This window comes from Peromyscus maniculatus, chromosome 4 (genome assembly GCF_049852395.1).
Source record: "Peromyscus maniculatus bairdii isolate BWxNUB_F1_BW_parent chromosome 4, HU_Pman_BW_mat_3.1, whole genome shotgun sequence".
In the NCBI taxonomy this organism is placed as follows: Eukaryota; Metazoa; Chordata; class Mammalia; order Rodentia; family Cricetidae; genus Peromyscus; species Peromyscus maniculatus.
The window spans coordinates 107,964,263-107,987,602 of NC_134855.1; the positions used below are offsets into that span (position 1 = coordinate 107,964,263).

Genomic DNA, 23,340 nt, shown 5'->3' on the forward strand with positions numbered 1-23,340 from the left:
CACGATTTCAACACCTTAATGTTGTCACTGTTCCAGGTCTTGGTCTACCCGGCAACTTTAGGACCAACAGAGAAAGGGTTTCCCCCACCCCTGAGGAGCCTTGGGGGGGGGCAGCTGACTCTCCCTTCCTCCTCACAAGGCTACACAGCAACCCTACCAAACCACTCCTCTTTTGAATTTTTAAGTGTGGCAAACCCAAAGTTAATTCAAAGCAAACCGTCTTATCAGAGTTTAAAAGAAAACTCCCAGGGCAGGCAGCCTGCAAATCTCAAGACTGCCTGGAGGAGGAGGACAGAGAAAAGAAGGGGGAGGGGGAAAAAAAGAGTGCGCTTGTTTGAGTTAGGTGGGTGTGGAGATCAGCTACATGGTGATCACCCAGCCTTATGGTAGGGAGGCGAGCTCTAGAGAAAAACTGTAGAAGCCCGAAGTACCAGAAAAAGCGTATTTAGGCTCTGTCCAGCATCTGAAAGAGCCAAAAAAGAAGAAAAAGAAATAGCTAACGCCTCTGAGTCAAGACTCAGAAGTGCAAACAGACACTGCAGAACCTTGTGGCAGCTAATGCAACCATCCCATCTCTCGCCTCTTGTCCCAGCATGTTAGCTTTCATCTGCGCCTTCCCAGCAGCAAGTCCCACCCATCTGAGACCTCGGAGTACAGAACGTAATTTCAGAGAGCATATGGCCAGTGAGTGGACAAGATGGGGGCGCCGCACAGTGTCTGCAGATTGACAGTTTCTGACTAGCTGGTCTCTCCAGTGGAACGCATGTAGAAATCTGGAGTTGGAGAAAAGCTCAAATACAATTTCCTCCTTCTTAGAGGAAGGAAACAGACCCAAAGATGGAGAGTGACCTACCCAAGACCCCAAAGTTACATACATGTAGAAGGATTCTGACTTTTCACTTCAAATGGTTTAGGTGTCACACTGAACATCAAATGGCAGACTAGTGAGTACATCAGGTACATCAACCAGGCTTGGTCTCCAAGCAGGAAACCACAGCAAGCCTTGTTCCTCCAGCGTTCCTGGTTCATTTACAGCCTGGGGTCTGGATTAGTGAGTCACCAGGATCTCTTTCTGCCCCTACATTCTGTGATGGTTCTGGGGTTAGACACTCCAGGAATTGTGCTGTCCCCTCCTGCCTCCCCCCCCCAATGTCAACAGAAGTCAGAGGAATATACACATATGCCAGTTGCTTCTTGTACTATCGTAAGAGAAAGAACTTTGAAGATAGGATTGGAACCAGCCCATGGCTTGCTATTTGTGATGGATGCATTAGTAACACAGAAGGTATCTCAGATTACCAAAAGGCATGCTGGCACATTACAGGGGCCAGAAAACATCTACCCACTCATCCCCCACAGAGGGCTTCCCTAACCCCAGGCTATGGCCTTATCAATGCCAGCTACACACTGCTGTGAGGTTGCTATCATGTCTTGTTTACCCTGGTGCCTGGCAGGTGTACCTTCTTCTTAACGACCAACAAACTGAGCATCATCTATGGAAACAGACAGAAAAGCAGAACAGAAATGAAGCTGTCATGTGTGTGAAATACCTCACTTTGGATTATCTTGTTACTTGTACACTTCCTCCTCCTCCTCCTCCTTCCTTTTTATACCTAAAGAGATGTGAAGGATGAGCATTTTCCAAACTCTTCTGTAAAACACTGTGTGTGTGTGTGTGTGTGTGTGTGTGTGTGTGTGTGTGTGTGTGTATGTGTATGTGTGTGGTTTCGCATATAAACAATCTCCTTGGGTGATGTGGACCATGAGACATACTACACCTTTGGAGACTCAAATGGACTTCATAAAAACTCAGAAATCCTACAGTGGAGACATCTGATTGCATTTAACCAACTTCCTCCAACGATTTTTGACCTCTTCCTCTTCAAATCTAAGAAACTGGTATTCTAGAGCATACATCTTTGGAAACACTGGATTAGATAACTCTGAAATGCTTTTGTAAATTATTCTTTCTCATCTAGAGGTAATGGATAGAGACTGTGGACTTTAGAGTTAGGTAGACCCGTGTTCAGATCTTTACTCTGTTCTTTAATAGCTGTGCGGCCTTGGGCATGGCCCTTCAATTTCCTCCCTGGGATTTTTTCTGTGAGGTGGGCTTGGTGATACCAACCTGCTGGGATGGCAAGCTATTGATGGTGCTAAATAAGGTAACAGACTCAAGCATCCATAACAACATCATCCATGACAATGGTTGATGCGCTCTAGGCCCTACCATAGTAAACATCTGCTTCTCTGCTGTTACTCAAGCTCTTCTCCACCTCCCTACCTCTGCTGCTTCAGACCCAGCTCATGTTAAGGGAGACTAGAGCAGAGAGGTAAGCCAAGGCCAGGTCCTCACATGACCCTTTGATGTTCTCTTGGTTTCATGGACCAGGTGAAGAGGCCAAAGGGCAGGTGGCAGAGAATCCTGCTTGTGTTTATCAACCAAGTGAGTCATCTGTGCTAGGCAACCAGGTACTGTTGGGGATTAGGAGAAGTTGCAAGAATGCTTTCCATTTGTTCCAGAATGAATGCCCATGACCTACTACATATGGTCAAGGCCCCATGTAAGACCAAGTCTTGTGTTTGCCCAGGCAAAAAGCAAACATTCAGGAGGAGCTGGGTTAGGACTCTGAAAGGATGGGATTAAGAAGGCTACTAGCAACTCTGAACAGACCACATCCATAGTGGGAGATGGCTGGGAAACAAAGCCACCGCTTGACAAGCCCATCAAAGCCTTGGCTTGGTGGCAGGCATGACTATTGAGGGGACAGACACATGGAGTCTACAAGGGAGGGAAGACAGATGTTGGAGCTTGGGTCTTTGTGAGTGCTGAACAAGGCCCTGCAGACTGATCTTGCTTTTGTATGCCTTTTCTTCCACTCCCTCTCCATTACAGGGCCAACAAAATAGCACAGGTCTGGAGGACAATAGTGGTTCTGAGTCTTCCTCTGTCCTCCATGCCTTTGTATTCCTGGGAAAGTTACTTCATCTCTCAAAGAAACTTAGTTTCTTCCTGTGTGAGATGATAATAATGATCCCCACCTTGGAGAATTGTTTGCAAGGATTGGAGCAATCCTTGCTGACGGGTCCCAGACTGTGAGACATTGAGGTTTCAGATGGGAATACTTTTCCATTGCAAACACATTTATTTTCATATACCTTAGCAACTAACTAACAAAACAAATTCTCTTACACCAATAATTGTTATAGGTTTAAAGTGGATATGCAAGTTGATAAAAGAAATAATATTTGAAGGAATATTTAACAAATAAGGGCACAGCAGATGTGACATAAGGGGACACTCAGGCAGATGGCTTACGTCTGGGAAGCTCAGAATTCCCAGGAAGGCAAGTGGGGGCTGGCACATGGCAGGAGGTCATAACCCTCCTGTGCTTCCATACCCGGGAAAGGGAGAGAAGCCAGGGAGAAAACCGAAGTGCTTACGTTTTCGGTGTGTGCGAGTCCTTGCTCCTCTGGCTGAAGCCCTCGTGGGTGTATAAATTACCCCTATTGCTTCCATTTCCTCCCAGCTAGAGGTCTTTGGTCCCCATCGGGACGTTCTTGCCCCAAGTTCTCTTGCTTTAATGGGGGCATTGTAAACTCTAACAGCTTGTACCAAATGACACCCTCCATCTCCAGCATGTCTTCTGGAGAGTTTCAGGCGGCAAATACTCTTCACAGGAAAAGGGAAGGAGAGAGTTAGAAAGAACAAGAGCCAGGGGGAGAAAAGGAGTAAGAGAAGAAGAGGGAGGAGGGGTCTAGGGGCAGCAGGTCGGATCACGGCTCTCAGCATGGTGTGGGATGTCTTTATTTGCTAAGATCCTGTCTCTTTCTCCTGTGGAGGAATGGATATCCAGAGAGGGGCAGCAACTTCCCCCAGAAAACAGAGCACCTAATCTTGGATGTCTCAGTTATTCGTCCCATTCTGTTTTCTGTTGTAGCAGGGATTCCCAGTCCTAGAAGAACCAAGTAGGTCTCCTTTAAAACGGGTTCATCAGTGAGAACAAAACTAAAGCAAAAGCCACAGGCCAAAGAGCTCTAAACCCCCAGACCCTGTTAGCTGAAGACATGCTGGAGATGGAGAGTGTCATTTAGCCCTCGCATGACACAGAGCAATGAACAGTGGAGGAGAGCCTGCTGCCTGGAGCAGAGCTTTGTCAGCTGAGCAGAGGGAGAACAGGACAGGACAGGACTAAAAGGTACAGCGCTTGCTGTTCCTCCAAGGCTTAGCAGATCTCCTTAGATCCTTAGATATATGCGTTTGTTCTCATCCGCTTGCTGTATGGCCTTAGAAGGCATTTCAGGTTACTTCTTGGTGGTTGTTCTGGGAACCTAGTGAGTTTTCCATTTCGTCGTTCCCATAGTCACCTCTCATGCTGTGAGTTTTGTGCTCAAGGCTTTCTCCTATCCGCATCATTGTTTGAAATGACAATGTATATATGATAGACACTGTGGACCACCAGATCTATACCCCGTCTCTCCATTAGTACAAATAAGACCCTAATTTTGCACTGGACATGTATGGCATGCATGGCAGCAATCCAGCAAGATAACTCTCTTTTCCAGCCCCTCACATCTGAGGGGGAACAGCAGCATTCAGCCACAGCAGAGCTGTGAACTTCACCAAAGGAGGCCAAGGCATCCTTCCAGGATAGCTCGTTACATAACCAGATGGCAATGCTCTTTGCCTTTCTTCCTTCCTGCCAGGAACACAGGGTGTCACCCAGAGGTGCACTAACCACGAGCTTGAGGCCAGGTAAAGCCAGCTAGAACTGGAAGCAATCCCTATAACCACATACCAGCCCTGGGTAGCCTATCTAAATATTTCATTTAGAAGAAAGATAAAAATGCTTGCATGATTAAGATCCATTCTTTGTGACTCTGAAATGCAGTCATATGAAATTCCCCAAGCACTCTGGGCATAGTGGCACATACCTATACTCTAAGTTCTTGGGACACTGAGCAGGCAGATCAAAAGTCTCACTCCAGCTTAGGCCACATAGCGAAACTCTACCTCAAATAGCAAAGAATTAGCAACATATGTCAGTGTTAGAGTACTTGGCTCGCCTGTATGGAGCCCTGGGTTCAATCCCCAGTACCACAAACACAAACAATAAAACCAGTGGCTATAGTTTTCTTCATCATCAGGTTCCTGGATCCTCTCCCCGGAGAAAACTAAGCATCTTCTTTTACAGCTTTCCAGGTATTATCAAATCGTATACAAGGATAACAACATCTATGTCTATTTTTCAAGGCTCTTATTTAAATGTAGAATCCTAAAACTTAGAAGTAGGGTGGGGTGGGGATACACAATACATTATGATCATCTTGTTCAGAGATTCTCACTAAGAACTGGGAATGGATTGAGGTGGCCATGTTTACTGATGATCACTGTGGCTGATGAGAGATGCTGCTGTGGGTTTGTAGATGAGATAATGGCTGAGGAAAAGGTTGACACCTTCTGAATCAAACTGAACCCTGCATCTCCCAAGGCCTCCGGTGTGTTAAAGACAAGCCTTGACTAGACCCCAAATCCCCAGGTAACTAATGCAAGGCTTCTGTGTTCCCCAAATGTTGAGGAAACAGAATCTGAGCCAGAGAGTGTACTGGGAAAATAAAAACAATAATAATAATAAAAAGCTGGGTGCTGGGGGCTTGCTGAGAGAAGACAGGAGCTTATTTATTCTGAGTTGTAATTGACTTAAATTAATAATTCTGTTTCCTCTCTTGTTCCTTCAGCAAAGGCCCCATTAATATTGCCATATTGTGAGGAGCAAGCCTTGTTTGGATTTTCTCTATCTCTCCAAACATCTCCTTACTTCCTGCAATCTAGTCCAGTAGACAAGGTTGTAGCCTCACTCACACATTGCTTTTCTGGTTTGAAGTTATTGGCATCCTGCCATGAAGATCCATGTTGTGCCAGAACAAGCTTCAGCCCTTTAAATTTTATGACTCCATTATTTTATGGTTCTCTTTACCAATGAAAGAAACTAAGACCTAAACAAGTCTGTGAATTCCTGCTTTGAACCTTTAGTATTGGGTTAATCTGATGAAGACGAAGACTCCCAGTGAAATGCATCCAGCGGACAACAGATTTCCCAACCATAAATTAATGCACTGCCTGCAAATCAGCTCAGTGGTAGAGAACTTGTCTAGTGAGGCAAGTACAGTTCCTAGCACCAAGTTCACTGCCGAAACTTCTTTAGTGCTAAACTCGTTAAAGAAATTAATAGCAAATATGGTAGAAAATAACGGGCCCTGCAACGACATTTTGTATATGTACACAATGTTCTTTGATCATATTCCTTTTTGTCCTCTCTCTCTCACTCCCACTTCTCTGTCCTTCCTCCCAAAGAGGCCCCCTTCTGCTTTTATGTATGTCTTTTTCAAATAATCTAAATTCTGCATATGAGAAAAATATGCTGTGTTTGTCTTTTGGACTCTGGTTTATTGTACATAACATGTTTTCCCGTCCATTCTCTTGCAAATAACATAATCTCGTTCTTACTCATGGCTAACTAAAATTCATGTATATGACATGTGTTACCTTTGCTTTACCTATACCTAGAAATGGTCACCGAGGCTGCTTGTGTGATGCGGTTTCTGTGAGTAGTACTGAGCGAACATGAGCAGGAAGGGTGTCTCTACTGTGTGCCAACTTGGATTTCTTCGTGTGTACCCAAGATTGGTGTGGCAGAGGAACTGACTTTTATTTAACCCATCTCGTGTGTGATGAGATCGAATACAGACATTGTGCCTTATGCACTTGGTCACGGTGCCTTATTTCAAAAACTACTGAAAAGTAAGTATTATGGCATGCTAGGTCTGGAAAGCGGCTGATAGAAGAGCTGGTCATATGCTGTAGGGCCCCTTCCATATGTCATTCCACGGATGCACTCAGATTTTTCTTCCTACCTTTATGCTAACGAGACTGCTCTTTCTTCCAATTCCTGTTAGCGTACATCTTTTATGTCCTGGTGAAATGTTCTCTTTCTTGTGAGTCTTTACTACATTCAGTAGGTAAACCTCACTGAGCCCTGCTGCATATTTGTGTTCTGTGCATTCCACTCGCCTCTCCTCTTGTAGGTCATCATTTCAGTAAAGGCGGGACCCTATTTCATTCATCATTCCTCAGAAAAAGAGGACTGAAACTTTACTTCTCTCCACGTATACATAATTTATGCATATTTCTTGTAGGCACCAGAAATGTTGTAGACACAGCAAAACAAGAGGGAATATAAAATATTTGTACTTTGTTACACGAGTTCTAGACTCTAAAATTTTCTCTATTTGTTAAAGATACATCAAAATTGGATGTCTCCAAATCCATGGCCACACAGACTGTCTTAGCTAAACTCAGTGGCTAACAGAACAAGACCAGAAGACACAAATGTGGGGAGCTGAGTTGGAAAGAGGAGGGAGGAGGGAGGGGGAAGAGGTGGAGGGGGTAGGAGGAGGTGGAGGGAGGAGGTAGAAGGTGGAGGAGGATGGAGGACAGAGGAGGTAGAAGGAGGAGATGGAAGGGTGGGGAGGGGCTAAGAGAAGGTGGAGTGAGCATCATCAGATTGCTTTATCTATATGCACAAAACTGTCAAAGAATAAATGTAATAAAAACATGTCTCATTTCATACTACATATGTGAAGGTGCCTGGGAGTTTCTGGCCGGAAGCAGGAAGTAACTGAAGGGGCATAGCAGACGCAGTTCTCACAGTTGGTTCCAGGTGCACTGGTCTTAGTGTCGGTGATGAAGTGAAGAGACCAGCAAAGGGAACAGCCCTGTGCAGATTCGCTCTGGCTCTGCCAGCGGGTCACCGTTCTGGGGTCTTAGGCGAATCGCTTATCTGCAAGCTTTGGTCCTTTATCAGAAAAGTGAAAGGCTGAGCTTGATGGCCTCTGGTCTGTTTTCTTTCTGAAAATCAGCATAATCCAGTGAGCTGTCCCTTGTCATCATCATTTTATGGTGTACACTTTTTCTTTTCCTTTCTTTTCTCTTTTTGGTGGGGGTTGAAGGGCTGGTTTTGTTTGGGTTTGGTTTTTTGAGACAAAGTTTCACTGTGTAGTCCTGGCTGTCCTGGAACTCACTCTGTAGACCAGGCTGGCCTCGAACTCAGAGACCTACCTACCTGCCCCTGCCTCCCGAGTGCTGGGATTAAAGGTGTGCATCGCCATTGCCTGGCTTTTCTCGTGTGCTCTTAAGATACACTTGGTCCCCCATTGTGGGTTGCAGTTCCTTTTCTGTTTGTTTTTCCTGCCCATGCTCACAAATGGCCAACCCACAAGAAGCCGGTCTTTCCGACAGAGAATTGCAGTGAGCTGAGCTCCACACACTGTTTTACTCTCTAGGTCTAAGAACTTAGGGGGCTGTTGGGACAGAAAGTGAAGCCAAGCCTCTCTGGCCTTCCCCACTGACCCCAAGCACCATGTGCTCCACACAAAGCTGTGTGCGGACAGTGGAATTCGGACGCTCCCTCACTGACCTGGCATGGATGCCTCCATGATCTTCTCTTCCGTGGTTTGCCTCAAATGCATCCCTGTTAACAACTGGATCTCCCTTATCTCCATAACCGGTTTCTATCGCTCTTTCTGGAAATTCCTTACAAGTGGTACACACCTCCTTTTGATTATTAGTTTATCATCTTCAAAATTTCTGTTGCTTCTTGCCTGACTTTTCGAGTAAGGACATTGTTTAAAATTCATGGCAGCAGGCAAAGAAATATACATAGACATGATTATTTTAGAAGGGATTATCAGAGACCTACTCTTCCTACAAGACTGTGTTTAGTTGTGTTTGTTTGAGCAGAAGTGGAAAACTGGGATGCAAACATTAAAGTTGGTATTTTGGGAATCAAATCCCAAGGACCTCTACCTTCCTGTTTATCCCTGGATTGTTAACATTGTCACCAAGATCAGTAGCATCAGTCTGTGGGATGGAGGACCAGGTGGGAGCCTTCCTAAGGTTCAGGGTTCACTGAACTGAAGCACCCAGCATGGGCCCACCTTACCAAAGCAGTTAACTTCTGTAAGCCTTTTCTTTTTTTTTTTTTTTTTTTTTTTGAGACAGGGTTTCTCTGTGTAGCTTTGCGCCTTTCCTGGATCTCACTCTGTAGACCAGTCTGGCCTCGAACTCACAAAAATCCACCTGGCTCTGCCTCCCGAGTGCTGGGATTAAAGGTGTGCTCCACCACCGCCCAGCCTAAGCCTTTGCTTTCTTAGCTGTGAAATGGATCAGTGCTTCCCGGGGAGCATTGGAAGCTAACAGATATGGAACTCTGAGCACAGAACTAGACATCAGGAATAGCAGTGTGTGTGTGTGTGTGTGTGTGTGTGTGTGTGTGTGTGTGTGTGTTTATGTATATTGTCCCTCTCTTGAAGAAGTAACTTGTATACCAATCATTCTCCCAGAAATGGCACTAACAGATTTAAAGTATATGTTCTTGGGTACCTGACACAACACAGGGCAACTTCTAAAGGACGAGAACAAATAATGATCCTTGACATTTACAAGGACTGTGGTATAAGTCATCTGATTCCACACCAAACTTTGAAAGTGAGAATAGCAGAAAGTGAAGGAATCTACATGAACATATTCTAGAAGGCCTGGCTTCCAAACTGTGGAACTCAGACATTAGACATTAGGAGAGACACAAAGGCTCAGAAGGCATGTATCGTGATCCTCAGGGGTTACACCACTCATCTTCAGGACTGAGTGAGGAAACATAGAAAAGAGTCTTGAATGGAAGAAGAATGTTTTCCAGACACATGGAGAAATGTGGTTACTATTAGACAAAGGAAAAAGCATCCTCATTTCACTGATGTCTTCATGAGCAACAGAGGAGCAGTCGAGGAGTGGTAGGCACCTCTGAGACCTGAAGCAAAAGCTCTGAGGCAGTGGTTCTCAACCTGTGGGTCATGACCCCTCTGGGGGGGTCAAACGACCCTTTCACAGGGGTCACCTAAGACCATCAGAAAATACAGATACTTTCATTTTACAATTCATAACAGTAGCAAAATTACAGTCAGGAATTAGCAACAAAATAATTGTGTGGCTTGGGGGTCACCACAACATGAGGAACTGTATTAAAGGGTCACAGCATCAGGAAGGTTGAGAACCATTGCCCTAAGGAGACAAGTCTCAGTAATACTGAGGATGAGTTTTCTGTTCCTTTCAATGCACTTGAGCTCCAGTTCATAGCAGCAGCAGCAGCAGCAGCAGCAGCAGCAGCAGCATCGTTTCCACACTGGAAGGATCCGTGCTGGTGTAGGCACCAGCCCTCCAGGAGCCAGCTCCCGAGGGGTGTTGGGTCAGCCCTGGAGCCGCTCCAGAGACTCCCCACGTAGACTGCTTTCAAAGGTGTGAGGACCAGGACTAGAGCTGTCATGAGGTGTGTGGTGGGGCGGGGCAGTGTGCTGGGGGACCATCTGGGCTGGACCGCATCTTTTTGTCATTTGTCAGTGCTCAGTCAAAGGAAACATTAAGAGTCCATATGCTTTATATTCTTAAGAAAGAAGAAGGGATTAGGCTGTGTGTGATGACCTGAACTCTGCAGCCCTTATAAAAGTCTCAGTTGAGTTAGGCAACTAAAATAAAGGTTAAATCAGCTGGCTTTGTGCAATGTCCATTACCATACAGATAGGCACTTCGTGCCAACATAACTTTGACCGTGAAGTATCGCCAGGACAACTTTAATCTGTGTCTGTTTCAGCTTCCGATGTAGGATTCTGATCAATGAGTGGGGACCCCGGAGCTTCTTCAGGGAAACAGCTTTTAATCGTGCTAGCAGATCCAGCCAAACTTCTGTTTCAAAGAACCAGGCCCCAAATACAGTGAGAAGAAGCCTTTTAGATTTTTTTTTGCTTCTTTGTCTCCCATACATGGTGATGTATGATGTCACTGGCTATTTTAAACCGCAGAGTGGGATTCTAATTCAAGGGGAGAAGGAAGGAAGAGGCTGCGAGAGAGAGATGTAGTGGAGTGTCACATTCCCTAGAGAGCACAGACCCGTTTGTGTGCCCGCTTGCTGGTGTGATTTCCCTTGATTTTCAGGACCCCCACTTTAGTGACATGGGGACAGAACAGGTGTAGATCGTGGTGGTGGCCACAGCAGCCACAGGGGAATTCATTTGTCTAGTCATCCTCACTCTGCTCTTCCGCATCACGGGGAGGGAAACCAGTCATCCCATACTATACCAAGACTTGTGGATGACGACTCTTTATGCACTATGTATTCACGTGAGTATGTCTGTGGCCAGCATCCCGGATGTGGAAACAGACCCACAGGAACTCACAGGGCTACAGGCAATAGAGGCACCATCAGTCCCAGCACCAAGTCCCAGCAGAGAAGCAGCCAAGCTCCGTGTGAAAGGGGTTTGAAAGCATGGGTAGTGACTAATAATAATGTACTCTAATTTTTTTTTTAAAAAATATTATTTTTCATTTTCTTAATTTCTTTTAATTTTTTATAAATGTATATTGTATTTATATCATCCTTCCCCTTCTTCTCCTCCCATGTCCCCACCATATGCTCCCTCTCAAATTCTTATATTTACACACAGACAGACAGACAGGCAGACAGACAGACAGACAGAGCTGAATAAACTCAGCAAGTAGAATTTATATACTTATTCAGTGCGTGCGTGCATGCGTGCGTGCGTGCGTGCGTGCGTGCGTGTGTTTAGGTTTGACCACCTCTACTGGATAATCAATTAGGAGGCACATCTCTGGAGAACACGAATTCTCCCTCTCATCAGTCAAATTGCCTATAGCTCTTCTTCTAGGGATAAGGCCCGTGAAAGCTCCTCCATCCCGGTCAGCGTGCCGACCAGTGTTGTCGTGGTTCAGGTCTTGTTGGTGCAGCCATATTAATGAGATTTCAGGGTGCAGTTCCCCTCTCTTATAGAGAAGATACACAGCACATGTCCAGGTCTCCTGGCTGTTCAAGTCTTTCTGTCCACCGTGATATTCCCTGAGCCTTAGGTGTGTAGTTTGTGGTAAAGATGTATCTGGGCTGGACAACTTCTCAGAGCCTGTGCTTTGCGTGTTGTGAAATCTTCAGCACCCCAAATCCCTTAATTAGAGGGAGAAAAAAGGCAAGTGATCAATGAGCTCCTCTTTTTAAAAGCCTCCATTTGCGTGCCCCGTCTTCCCTGGCTGGTGTCTGAGCTGCCGAGTGTGGTCAAGCAGGAATTTCATCCTGCGCAGAGCTGGCTGACTCAACTCTGAATTGAAAATCATTTAGCTGAAATTGTGACACAGCTAGCAATTACAGTTTGCCTGCAGGTTGGGGCTGTGGCGGTGGCCATGATGCAATCCTCCAACAGCCAGCTGTAGGTTCGGGCAGGCTCCCTGCTGCAGCCGGTTGCTGGTGAGTTACCCGGCTGTGGGCTGACTGGCCGGCTGACTGGCCCGCAGCAGAGGGGACAGGGGAAACTGGCCCGAACAATGTCTCAGGGAAGATTCACAGCAGTGACTTCACGGTGGTTCTGGGTGTCGCTGCAGCTCAGCAGGATGTGTGGTGGGGCTGCAGAGGTTAGCTTGAAAGTGTTCCAAGGCCACACAGCAGGAACGCTCGAGAGCCCGGATTTGCAGCTGGGTCTCTGAGTCCAGTGTCTGTTCACATCTGCCGCACTGGGGTAAAGGCTGGTCCAAGGGAAGACCCCATGACCAGACGTCAGAATAGACACTCGCGGGTCCCCTTGCAAAACCTGTGACACTCAGAACCGTGCAATTCTTTAAGGATAATAATAATTCTAATAATCTCAGCGCTGACTTCTTGTACTGGGCTGTGCCAGAGGACATGCTAATTAAGCTCTTTATGACTCCTTTAATTTTCCCCACAATTCTGCCTCAGTTTTACAGACGAGGAAACGGAAGCTCTGAATGGTGAGGTGACTTGACAGAACCAGACCATGGACCCGGGTCTGTATGACCTCAGGCTCTTCCCCAAGGGCAGTGCCGCCTGCTTATCATCTCTGCAGGTTATTTTGTCATGTTATTCAAAGGAATACCTGGGGTCCAATTCCTCCTGGTTCTCAGGGCCAACAAAAATTCTAGTACTAGTAAGTAAACACTTCCTTCTCCTTGTACCACACTCAAGAATACATGGAGTGCTTCCACATCTGTTCACTACAGTGGGTCTCACAGCAACTTTCAGAGCTCCTGGTAGGATGGATCCTGAATAAGTAAGGCCTCCCGGAGAGTCACAGCTGGTGCCACAGCTGGAGACTACCTCAATCCTCTACACAGGATTCAAGGCTCTTTGCCAGATGCCTCCGAAACCTCTGCTCTCTTCTTGGCCGTCCACCAGGAATAAGTGCCAAGCTACCTCTCCAAAAACCATCAGGACCCCAAAAAGGCCAAGCTTTCTCATCATCTAGGCAGTGACTTCAGAGGCTGAGCAAACCAGATCTGGAGTCACTTGAATGTGGGTCGCAGTCCTACAGTTGCATAGCCTTGAGTTCATCATCTGCTTGCCCCCTCTCTTCTATAGCAACAATAATAGAACACACGTCAGGTACTTATGTGAAGATGGAAAAAAGTAATACATATGAAGGCACCGGCCAGTGCTTGGCCACAGGAACCACTTACAAGGATTGTACTTGCTGTCATCCTTTTAGTGATTGACTGACAGGTGTTTTCAAACAGGGGCCAGTGAGATAGCCTAGTAGATAAGAGTGCTTGACACATCCCTGGAACTGACATAAAAGGCTGGACATGGAGGCACATATCGGCAATCCCAGGAAGATGGAGGCAGAGGCCAGAGAATTGTCCAGAACCTGGAGGACCAGCTAGCCTAGAGCAGCAGCATGGCAGAAACAAGAGAGACCCTGCTTCCGCAAGGCAGAAGGAGAGAACAGACTCCCCAAAGTTGTTTGCTGATCTCCACATATGCATGCACATACATGTATGCACACATGTGCATGGCACACACACACATTAATAAAAACAATCTATTGTATTTTTATTGAAACAGGTCTGTGCTGTCACCATGTGTGAAGTACTCATCTAGGTTTTGAGGAGAAGATTAATAACATATAGCCTGTACCTCCAGTCTAGGGGTGGAGACATATTTAGTAGATCGTTAAAGGACAGGATAGTGTGTAAATGCCATGTCTTAAAACCCTCAATACGTTTTCCTTTCTATCTTTCTTTCTTTTTTTTCTTTTTTGGGCATTGCTAAGAATTGAACCCAGACCCTTTGTGCTGATACCCAATCAATGAGCTTTACTTTCCACACCCACCTTTTCCCAAGCTAGCCTGTTTCCTGTGATCTGCCTGCCTCAACTTCTCAAGAACTGTGATTACAGCTGTGCCCCAACACAGCCAGCCACATCTGGAGGTGGTTGTGAGCCACTTGATGTGAGTGATGGGAACAAAACTCTGCTCTTCTGGAAGAGCAACAAAAGCTCTTAGCCATTGAACCATCTCTCCAGCAATTAATCTCCATTTGAAAACTGATGTACGAGCTGGAGCCAAAAAACAGGCCAATGACTCCTCCTACAGTCCTAGAGAGAGCGTGTGGCAGAACTGGAAAGTCAGTGGCTATTTCTGGTGCTTCATGAAAAAAGACCGTGGTCCCCTTGACCTGGATTCTAACTGCTTTCTGATTCCAAACACACTTTGGTTTAGTTCGTGGTGAGACACATACATTCACTTTCCACTTGAATAATCATGTTGAATTAATCCTTCATCCTTGAGAGGTGAGAGTGTGGGTATGATTATCCGCAAACCTAAACAAAGTTTCCAAGCTTCCAATGTGAAGGACGACCTATGGCCCAGACAGCAGTGGAACTGAGGACTTTCAGCCTCAAAATGTCCTTTCTATTATGCACAGCCCTGAGCACATGATCTGTGGCGTGTGGGGGCAGACAGCCTTGATAATATATGTGTACAGCGAGAAAGGATGTCGCTAAGTTCTAGACATGTCCTTAATACACAAGACTTCCCGGCATCGGCTCCAGACAGGTTTCCTAAACGCTGTGGTCCAGGAAGTCACTCGCCTTTGTGAATGAACTAAAGAATCATGAGAGCAAACCATCCGACTTTCTTTCATCTCCTTTCTTCTTCCCAAGCCTGTCTTGCATAAGCGTGATGACCTTCCATTGGGTGACGGGTGTGTTGTAAGTGAAACGTTTACAGGCACCACAGGAATGACCTGGTGCCTCGCCCACCTCATTAGAATTCTAATTGGGGTGTGTAGGAGAGGCTCCTATAAATGGTAAGGCAATCCTTGGCGCCTGTCTCCCCACACCATCTCTGTCCTTCCCAGAGGAGCCCCAGGAAAGGCAGCAGAAGCCGAACATGAGTGGTGAGTGTGGTGTCTCTCCAGCAGGTCCTTGTGGGAAACCCATACTGCCCTCTGGGTCTGGCAGAGTAGCCAGCTGGGACAGCTGTCTGTCGTGGGGACTCTGAAAGCCGGGCTTCAGTGTTTTAGGGTCATGTTCAGAGGTGACTTTATTCTAGAGTACCTGCTGGGTTCCTCGGGAATATTCCAGTGATGGAACATGACCAGGATGTTTTGAGTGATGGGCAGGATGTGCAACATGACTGGGGGTCACAGTCCCTTTGAGGGCAAGCTTTGTCTTGTTAGTACTGCTTTCACACATCGGTTGCTACAGATGAAATCAAGCCAGATAGCATTCTGCATTTCTCAGTACACTTTTACCAGTTGTCAGCAGCAGGGACGAAGAAAAGCAAATTTCACAGCGTATGAGAGACGCACGTGGAAGCTGAGCATTGAGAGCCATTGGCTGGAATGCTCTTAAGTAAACTACAGGTCCTGCAGGTCTGGCATACTCCCTGGTTTGACTTGCTGTGCGGAAGCCCGGTAGCCGGCACAGCGAGCATGTTGCGAGATCCTGGCTGTCCCTACCAACAGCACCAGGGAAGGCACCCCAAAAGGAACAAGACGTGCAGGTTTTCTGACTCCGTGGTTACTGTCGAGGATTTGGGCCCTGTTAATTACTGCCTGTCATGGTGAGCGGCCTTGGACCTTGACGGCCAGCAATGCCAAACCCAAACAAGGGATGAGTCAGACCTGTAAAGTACGGTGAATGGTGGTTAGGAGCCCAGGAGAGTACCAATCCAGATGTGGAAGGTGGACATGGCCACTTGAGAAAAATCTCCAGATGAGAATGCTCACATCTCGCCACCCATTCCCTCTCATGAATGCAGGCATGGTTGGAATGCTAGTAAAAGGAGCTCTGGGGACTGAAAACTAAAAGGGAATGGTAGTTGTCATCTAGTGCACGGATCCTCTGCCAGGAAGAGACTGACACCTGGGAATGGGTAGAGCCTTACTAAGGTCAAACAGCAAGTTGGTAGCAAAAATGAACCAAATCCCCAGCACCACGGTGCCTTTCTCCTATGTCTGTGTCCAGATCTGAGCTCATACACCATTCTCTGAAGGTGAGCCCCCAGACCTTTCCCTTGAACCAGGACTTCGGTCACTTTTTTTCCAAGGAAGAGTCAGGGATTCCTCCTCGGCTCCTGACTTCTTTGGATACATCTACGAACTCCCAAGACTCTCTTCACATCCTTCTTCCAGTTACTTGGACCAGAGAAATATCTGTGCCCCCTGAAAAGCAGACCATCCCTCTGGGCTCCCTCTCTGGAGACTCTAGTGCACCCAGTGTTGGCTCTGAAGACCAGCTCCCACCCCCCTCCTCCCCCACCCCACCTCCGAGCCCTGGCTCAATGGCCTCTCTCACCTCTCTTAGCATCTGCTCCCTCCTCATCAGAGGCAGAGCTCACTTGGCCTCCAGGCCGCTCAAACTGTAGCTGCCACTTAGGATTATTTTCAGGAGTAAGGCTGCTGAAGGGATTGGCTTTTGGCCCTGTCCCTTCTAGTGATCTTGGACAGATTCCTTACCCCGTCAGTCTCTTTCCTCACCTCTAAAACGGATTATCCTCACCTAGGCAGTGCTCATTAGCACAGCTTCTTAGCACTTGGAGTTTCTGTAGTGAGCCTCTTTCCCCTTTGCCTTGGAATCTTCAGAAAACCTTAGGAGAAAGGGAGACATGTTGGAGATGCCAAGGAAAAGGGAGGTGCGTATGATCAAGACACGTTGTTTCCATGTATGGAGTCATCGATGAATAAATAAAGGATATTCTATGTTTTAAAAAGACGAAACCCCCATGAGACACAACCCATTTTCTACTCCCAGGTGATTTCCAGAGGACCCGTTCTGTTAGGTGCCTCCCTAGCACGTGTCCCGCCAGCCTCCTCCTCAGCTCTGACCCGTGTTCCCGGGTATCCTCGGGTCCATGCACTCTTCTTGTTCACCTACAGTGGTTTCTCTACATTGCCTCTACCCTGCAGGGCTGTGATGTGCACATGGGGCAGTCAATCCCCTCCCCAGGGCCCACATGCCAGGCTGGGGTGTGTGTGGGAGTTCAGAAATTCTTTCCCTGTCACTTGGGAGGAAAGGAAATGAGCTGGGTCTCTTGGGCTGAGAGCTGGGCTCCAAAAGAGACTGTGTCCCTCTTCCTGAGCCTCCCTCCATTGGGAGAAGGGAGGAGCTTCTCCCCTGCCTCCCCCATGGAGCAGCTGTACCACTCATTAGTGTGAAGGAGTTTTGACAAGTAGGAAAGGTAACTATTCTCAGCCCCGGCTACACATTTAGAATCAGCAAGAAAGCTGCTTTTAAATGCCAGGGATGCTTCTAATCCGGAGATCCTGGCTTGATTGGTTTGGGAAACTCTTGGATCAAGACATCACTCTCCTGGTGACTCCCCTGTGTGTGGAGGCTTGAAGTCCCTGTCAGGAGAGATTACAAGCTCGCTCTTTGGAAAGGAAAAGTGGGGAATCCTTCACCACTTCCCGTCAGCATGATGTCTGGGCACGGAGTGGGCTGCGGTTAATGATTGGTGCTTTTCCTCCGGCAGCCTCCACAGCACCACGGTGGTTGGCTGCAGCTAGCAGCTTGGAGTCAGATTTTTGTCAAGGAAAATTGGATTCCAGCTTGGACTTGGGTCTAGGTTCTGTCTGAGCTTGTGATGTGGGAGAAATGAGTTCACCCAGCTGAATTTACAAATCCCCTCATCTGTAAATTGGTACAAGGCCGCAGGCTTTTGTGAGTGTTAGAAGATGCAAGCCCGGTGCTCGGTGCTTGGCCCAGAGAAAGCAAAGCTGTCCCTACCTTGCGCTGGTACATGTTGGCTGTTACATGTGAAGTCCTAAGGCGCCTGTGCTCTCCAGCCTGTAGAGGCCCCCTTAGAAGAGGGGGTGATGGGGCCTCACGGCTCCTTTTTCACTGTTGAGGCGCAGTTCAGAGACATTGAGGTCCTTACCCAAGGCCTCTCAGCCTGTCCAGGGTTGATTACTTTTCACCCCAGGGAACTTTGCCAGCCCCTTCCTCTGTCTGCTAACAGACCCTGGCCTTGAATGCCGGGAAATGTTGCCATGTTGCTGCACCGAACTTGAGGGTATCTGAACATCGGGAGCAGCTAAAAGTAATTGACACAGACTGGGAAGAAAGGAGGGGCATGTGGCTGGGCAGAGAGTCCTGGGAGCCAGAGGTGTGGCTGCCAGGCCCTGGAGCCTGGGGGCGTGGCACCAGGAGTGACTCAGTGCTTCGGTGACTTGTATCAGAGACCTGGCTTCCAGGGCTAGCCCGGCTTCTAAACTGCTCTGTGATTTCAGTAGGTCACTTCTGCTATTTGGGGGTGGGGGTGAGGGACTCAGTTTTCCGAAATGTAATATGGGAATTGTATTGAATTTTATCACTCTTTTCCAAGATGTCCATTGCAATCCGTTGTGACATCAGTTTAATGGATTGTGATCAGCATATTTTTGTAAGGTGAAGTAATCGAGAAAATATTAGAGTGAGTAATGGTATTCAGTTACAGATCAATGTAAGAGAACACTAAAATGTATTTCTTAGGGCAGTCTCTATACTGAAATCTACTCAGCTAAATAACTTTTAGAATTCCCATTACTTGGGGCTGCAGAGCTGGCTCAGTAGTCGTCTAGTGCGCTTGTTCTTGCAGAGGACCCAGGCTCAGTTCCTAGCACTCATATGGTGTCCCAGCCATTCACAACTCCAGTTCCAGGGGACTCGATGACTTCCTCTGGCCTCTGAGGGCACCAGGCACCCAAATGGTACACAGACGTACATACATACAGGCAAATCACTCATACACATAAAAAATAAGAAAACTAGAATTCCCACTAACTCTAGAAATCTATAATATAAAAATACATCTTTGTCTAGAGAAGACATAATAGGGAGTAGAATCCAGACAGGTGGGGGTGGGGGGAGCCCGGCCCCATAACTGTCAGTCCTGCCGTGTTGGCATCCTGCCAGCTCCCTTTCTCAGCCCAACACTTAGCAACCAAGACATTCTCACCTGTCTGCTGCCAGCGATTCCTTTAGAGCTAGGCTGATAAGGGTCGGTTCAGCTGATAGTGATCTCTCTCCACAGTCTGGCCTCTTCTCATGCTGCCCTGCCAAGTGTGAGCCACAGAATAGATGGGCAAAGGATCTAATCACAGGGTCTCAGGGTTAGACTTACTCGTAAATGATGGTAAGCCCCCCCCTCTCCCCAAAAGCAACAACTTAGAAAAAATAAACAATGCAGAAGTTCATTTCCTCTTTCCAGGAGATCTGAATGTAGGTAGACCCGGGAAGGGATGGGAACTTCACAGTTCTCAGAGCTCAGGCTCTGCCCAGCCCTCACATCCTACCGTCTGTCCCTCATGTATGACCTGTGTAATCTGAGGTGGCTATTGCAAGCCCTATCCACATCACTCTCCACCCCAGACAGCAGGGTGGAAGAAGGGGGAGGAAAATAGGCCAAGCACATTTGCCAACTGCTGTTAAAGAGGTTTTGTGGCTGGGTGTGATGGGAAGGGTGAGGTGACATCATCTCAGTGCTGGGAGGCTGAGGCAGGGGGATCAAAAGTTCAGGCGAGATGAGGCATGTTCAAAGGGCTGTGGACGTAGACTAGGGTCGTACCTTCAAGGCCCTCCTGGACTATGTAGTGAGACTATCTCAGAACCCAAAATCTTCTTCAAAAGAGTTGAGGATAGAACTTCAAAGGAATACTTGCTTCATAATAGCGCTTTTCACAACAGCCAAAATGTAGAAACAACCCGTGTCCAGCAGCTGAGCAAAAGGTAAAGAACATGTGGTGTATTCCTGTAATGGAATTTGGTTCAGCCATGAGAGAATAAGCTGTCCATGCACCCTACAGCATGGATGAGCCCTGGAAGCCTTGTAACAATCGAGAGAAGGCAGGACCTAAAGACTGCCACGTGCTGTGTGATTCCATTTATATCGGATGTCCAGAACAGACAAAACCCCAGAGGAGGAAACAGCCTAGCTGTCAGGAGACATCGGGGAGCAAGGCGTGACTGTAATGGGCCACAGGCCTCTTTTGGAAACTAGATAGAGTTCACACAACATACGAATATACTAAAACCCACGGAAATGTATCTTAAAATGCTTACGATGTTAGTTTTTATGTTATATGCATAGTATTGCAATTAAATTTTTTTAAGACTCATTGGAACTTCTGACCTACAAGTCACTGCTCAGACATGATTCATGAGCATCCCGCTGACGTGACCTATGAAATGCACGGCCTATTAAAGTGGGGGTTTCATTATAGAGGAGGAGGAAGAAGTGACCACTGGGTAGAAGTGTTTAGCAGTCTCCCCATTAGGAACGCTGGTGACATACTTCGGGGGGTGGGGGTGGGGGAGCTGAGACATGTCTGCAGCCCGACACTGGAGCCAAGCAGTAACCCAGCCTAGTGCGGGCTGTGAAGTGGCCCAGAGTGGGACACCAGGGCCACTTGCTTGGAGGCAGCTGCCTCCTCCAGCCCTCCCCATCTTCATGCAGCTTAGAAGCTTGTGAGTTGTTTCTCGGGTTCTTTTCCCCGTTTTCCAGTGCCGGGACTCAAACCCGGGGCTTTCTAGTTAGTGCCCTGAACCAAGCTATACCCCCAGCCTTCCTCTCTTCCTCCAGTGATGGTTACATGTGTGACTTGATGTGTAGGCCAATGAGACTCACCCTTCATCTCTTCTTCCCTTCACCCAAACTGGTGTAGAGAACAGCCCTGAGACTAAACCGTATTCACGAGCTTCCAGCTTGAGGGGACCCTGAGATGGCTGACATCTTCTCCTTTCCCTTCCTACGCTTCTGTCGAGAAGGGCATAGCCAAGGGCCCTTGGTACCCATGATTCAGAGGCTCATGGGTGGGACAAGGTCTGAGAGAGGCAGCCGGGGGGAGGCGGCTTTGTGAACACATAGCCTCCCTGAGCAGCTCCCTCGGGGACAGCAAGGCAGACCGCTCCTGTTCATTCACTTGCCCCTGAAGATTGCCGCCCTTGAAGAGCCCGTTTCTCCCCCTGCAGATACTCACTGTCCCCTGTGTGTTAGGATTCAGTGTCGGGGTGGGGGTAGACAGTGCATCCTGAGGACCTCTTACCCGCACTTGCTTCTGGATTCTGAGCCTTACATGGGACCTGTTCCCAAGAGATAAACTGGGGACACAGTGACAGAGTAGAGTCAGTAAGATCTGGTGGAAAGGAAATACTGCTTCCTTCTAGACTGCTTTCGAGGCTTCTAGTGACCAAAAGAAGTTTTTACACCAGCCGGTTCTCTCCCAGCACCACCTCGGTGCCCTGTGGCTGGACTCAAACCTGACACTGTTTGGAGTTAGCACAGACTCTATGGGTGAAGGGCCCAGTTTCACAGGGCTGTGTTAATCCCACAGACTCAAGAAGAAAGACACTGACCCAGATTATCGCCAAATTAAAGAAAGCTTTATTCCTGTACACATCAGAGCTGAATCAGCGGCTGTCTCCCCATACGGTGGGGTTCGTGAGACCAGCCCTGAGCCAGTTTCCTAAGCCCCCACCCCTCATAGGGCAAACCTAAAAGGTGGGAGATTTTGCACATAAGCATGGTTACAGAAGAGATGCCAGGCAGTTAAGGTTTTATGAAGCAGGTGGGGAAATCTTTCTGGAGCGTTGGTTACAGAACACTTCATGGTTACAGGGTAGGACGCTGCCCAGCTCTGAGGGACAGAAACTTAACCTGACTACAGACTCAAAATGGCTCCTAGGAACAAAACAGAGACTGGCTGGTTTCTCGGCTGCCTCTAGGACCTTGCTTTTGACCAACCAGCTACAAAATTGGGAGGGGGATCGTTCACTCATGACCAAAGGTATGCTAGAATATCTCACAGAACTCGGGGAAATGCTGTATTTACTAGATTGTCACTTTATCAAAGGACACAACTCAGGACCAGGCAGATGGAGAGATGAGAAGGGCAGGGTATGTCTTCACACACACACCCCAGCAGCTCTGATATTCTCCAGTGCAGAAGCTCTCCAAGCTCTCTTTTCTGGTTTTATGAAGGCCTCGTTACACAAACATTGATTGATCACAGAGTTGATTAATGATTAATGATGACCATGGTCACTGATGATTCCATCAGATCAGGTCATGGTACTGAGAGCTCCAGCCCTCTGACCACGTGGTTGGTTTCCTAGGCAACCAGCCACTATCCTGAGGCTGTCGGAAGCTCCCAGTCGTCTTATTAGTTTAAAAAGACACCCACCCTTTCCAAGATTCCAAATGTTTTGGAAGATTTATGCCAGGAAAAGGCAGAGACCAGATCTGTCTTTCTGATGGTGTCATAGCCTAGGCCGGGTTCTGCTGACTTCTAGGCGCAGGGTAAGATGTTCTGCCTCTTGAGCTTGTTTTCAGTTGTCAGATGGTAGACATCCTGGGTGCTGTCAACAGTTGACACACTGCATGCTCGTGACAAATATGAGTCCACCTTTCCTTCTTCCTTGAGCTGAGGGAAGCTTCACGTGTCTCGACACACCCCCATGTCCCCATGCAGATACTCGGTGTCAAGAGAGGCAGAGAGGATGACTCTCAGGACTGTGTACCCACAGTACCCAATCAGGAATGGAGTAACTATGACCAAGGCTTCCCCACATCTTGGCTCTTTCATCTGTAAAACAGGTGACTCTGAGTGCAACTCACAGCATTAATGGGCTAAGGCATGTAAAGACTTGGGATGACGGCAAGCACATCAAAGTCCAGTAAGCTTCAGCTAATGCTCTGAGCATCGTCACCACCGTCACCCTGGATCTGACCCGTCTGCTGCATCCCTGGTGGGAAGGATGGGGTCCTTACAGCCCAGGAGCCCTGAAGTTCAGTCTCATCTTGATCTTACCTTCTAAACACAAGGCACCAGACTCTAGCAAATGAACGAGGAAGGTACAGCCACAGCAGAACACATAACCATTAGTAGAATTAAGAAGCAGGTAGACCTGTTGGAGGGGAGCAGATGCTCCATAAATGTGGAGCTCCACACC

The 23,340-nt window shown here is 47.5% G+C and overlaps 1 protein-coding gene across 3 annotated transcripts in view; it reads left to right on the plus strand.

Annotated features, from left to right (window-relative positions):
• Tgm3 (transglutaminase 3) overlaps window positions 1-23,340 on the plus strand; it is a 125,063-nt gene that overhangs the window by 71,746 nt on the left and 29,977 nt on the right. The window contains exon 1 of one of the 3 annotated variants that reach the window (XM_076570630.1): window positions 15,200-15,305. The exons of 1 other annotated variant lie outside the window; for it this stretch is intronic. In XM_076570630.1, coding sequence (XP_076426745.1) covers window positions 15,299-15,305 — 7 coding nt within the window. In that variant the 5' untranslated portion in view covers window positions 15,200-15,298. Of the gene's footprint in view, window positions 1-15,199; window positions 15,306-22,501; window positions 22,688-23,340 lie in introns of those variants that run through there. One more of the 3 variants, XM_016003000.3, reaches the window with a different exon arrangement.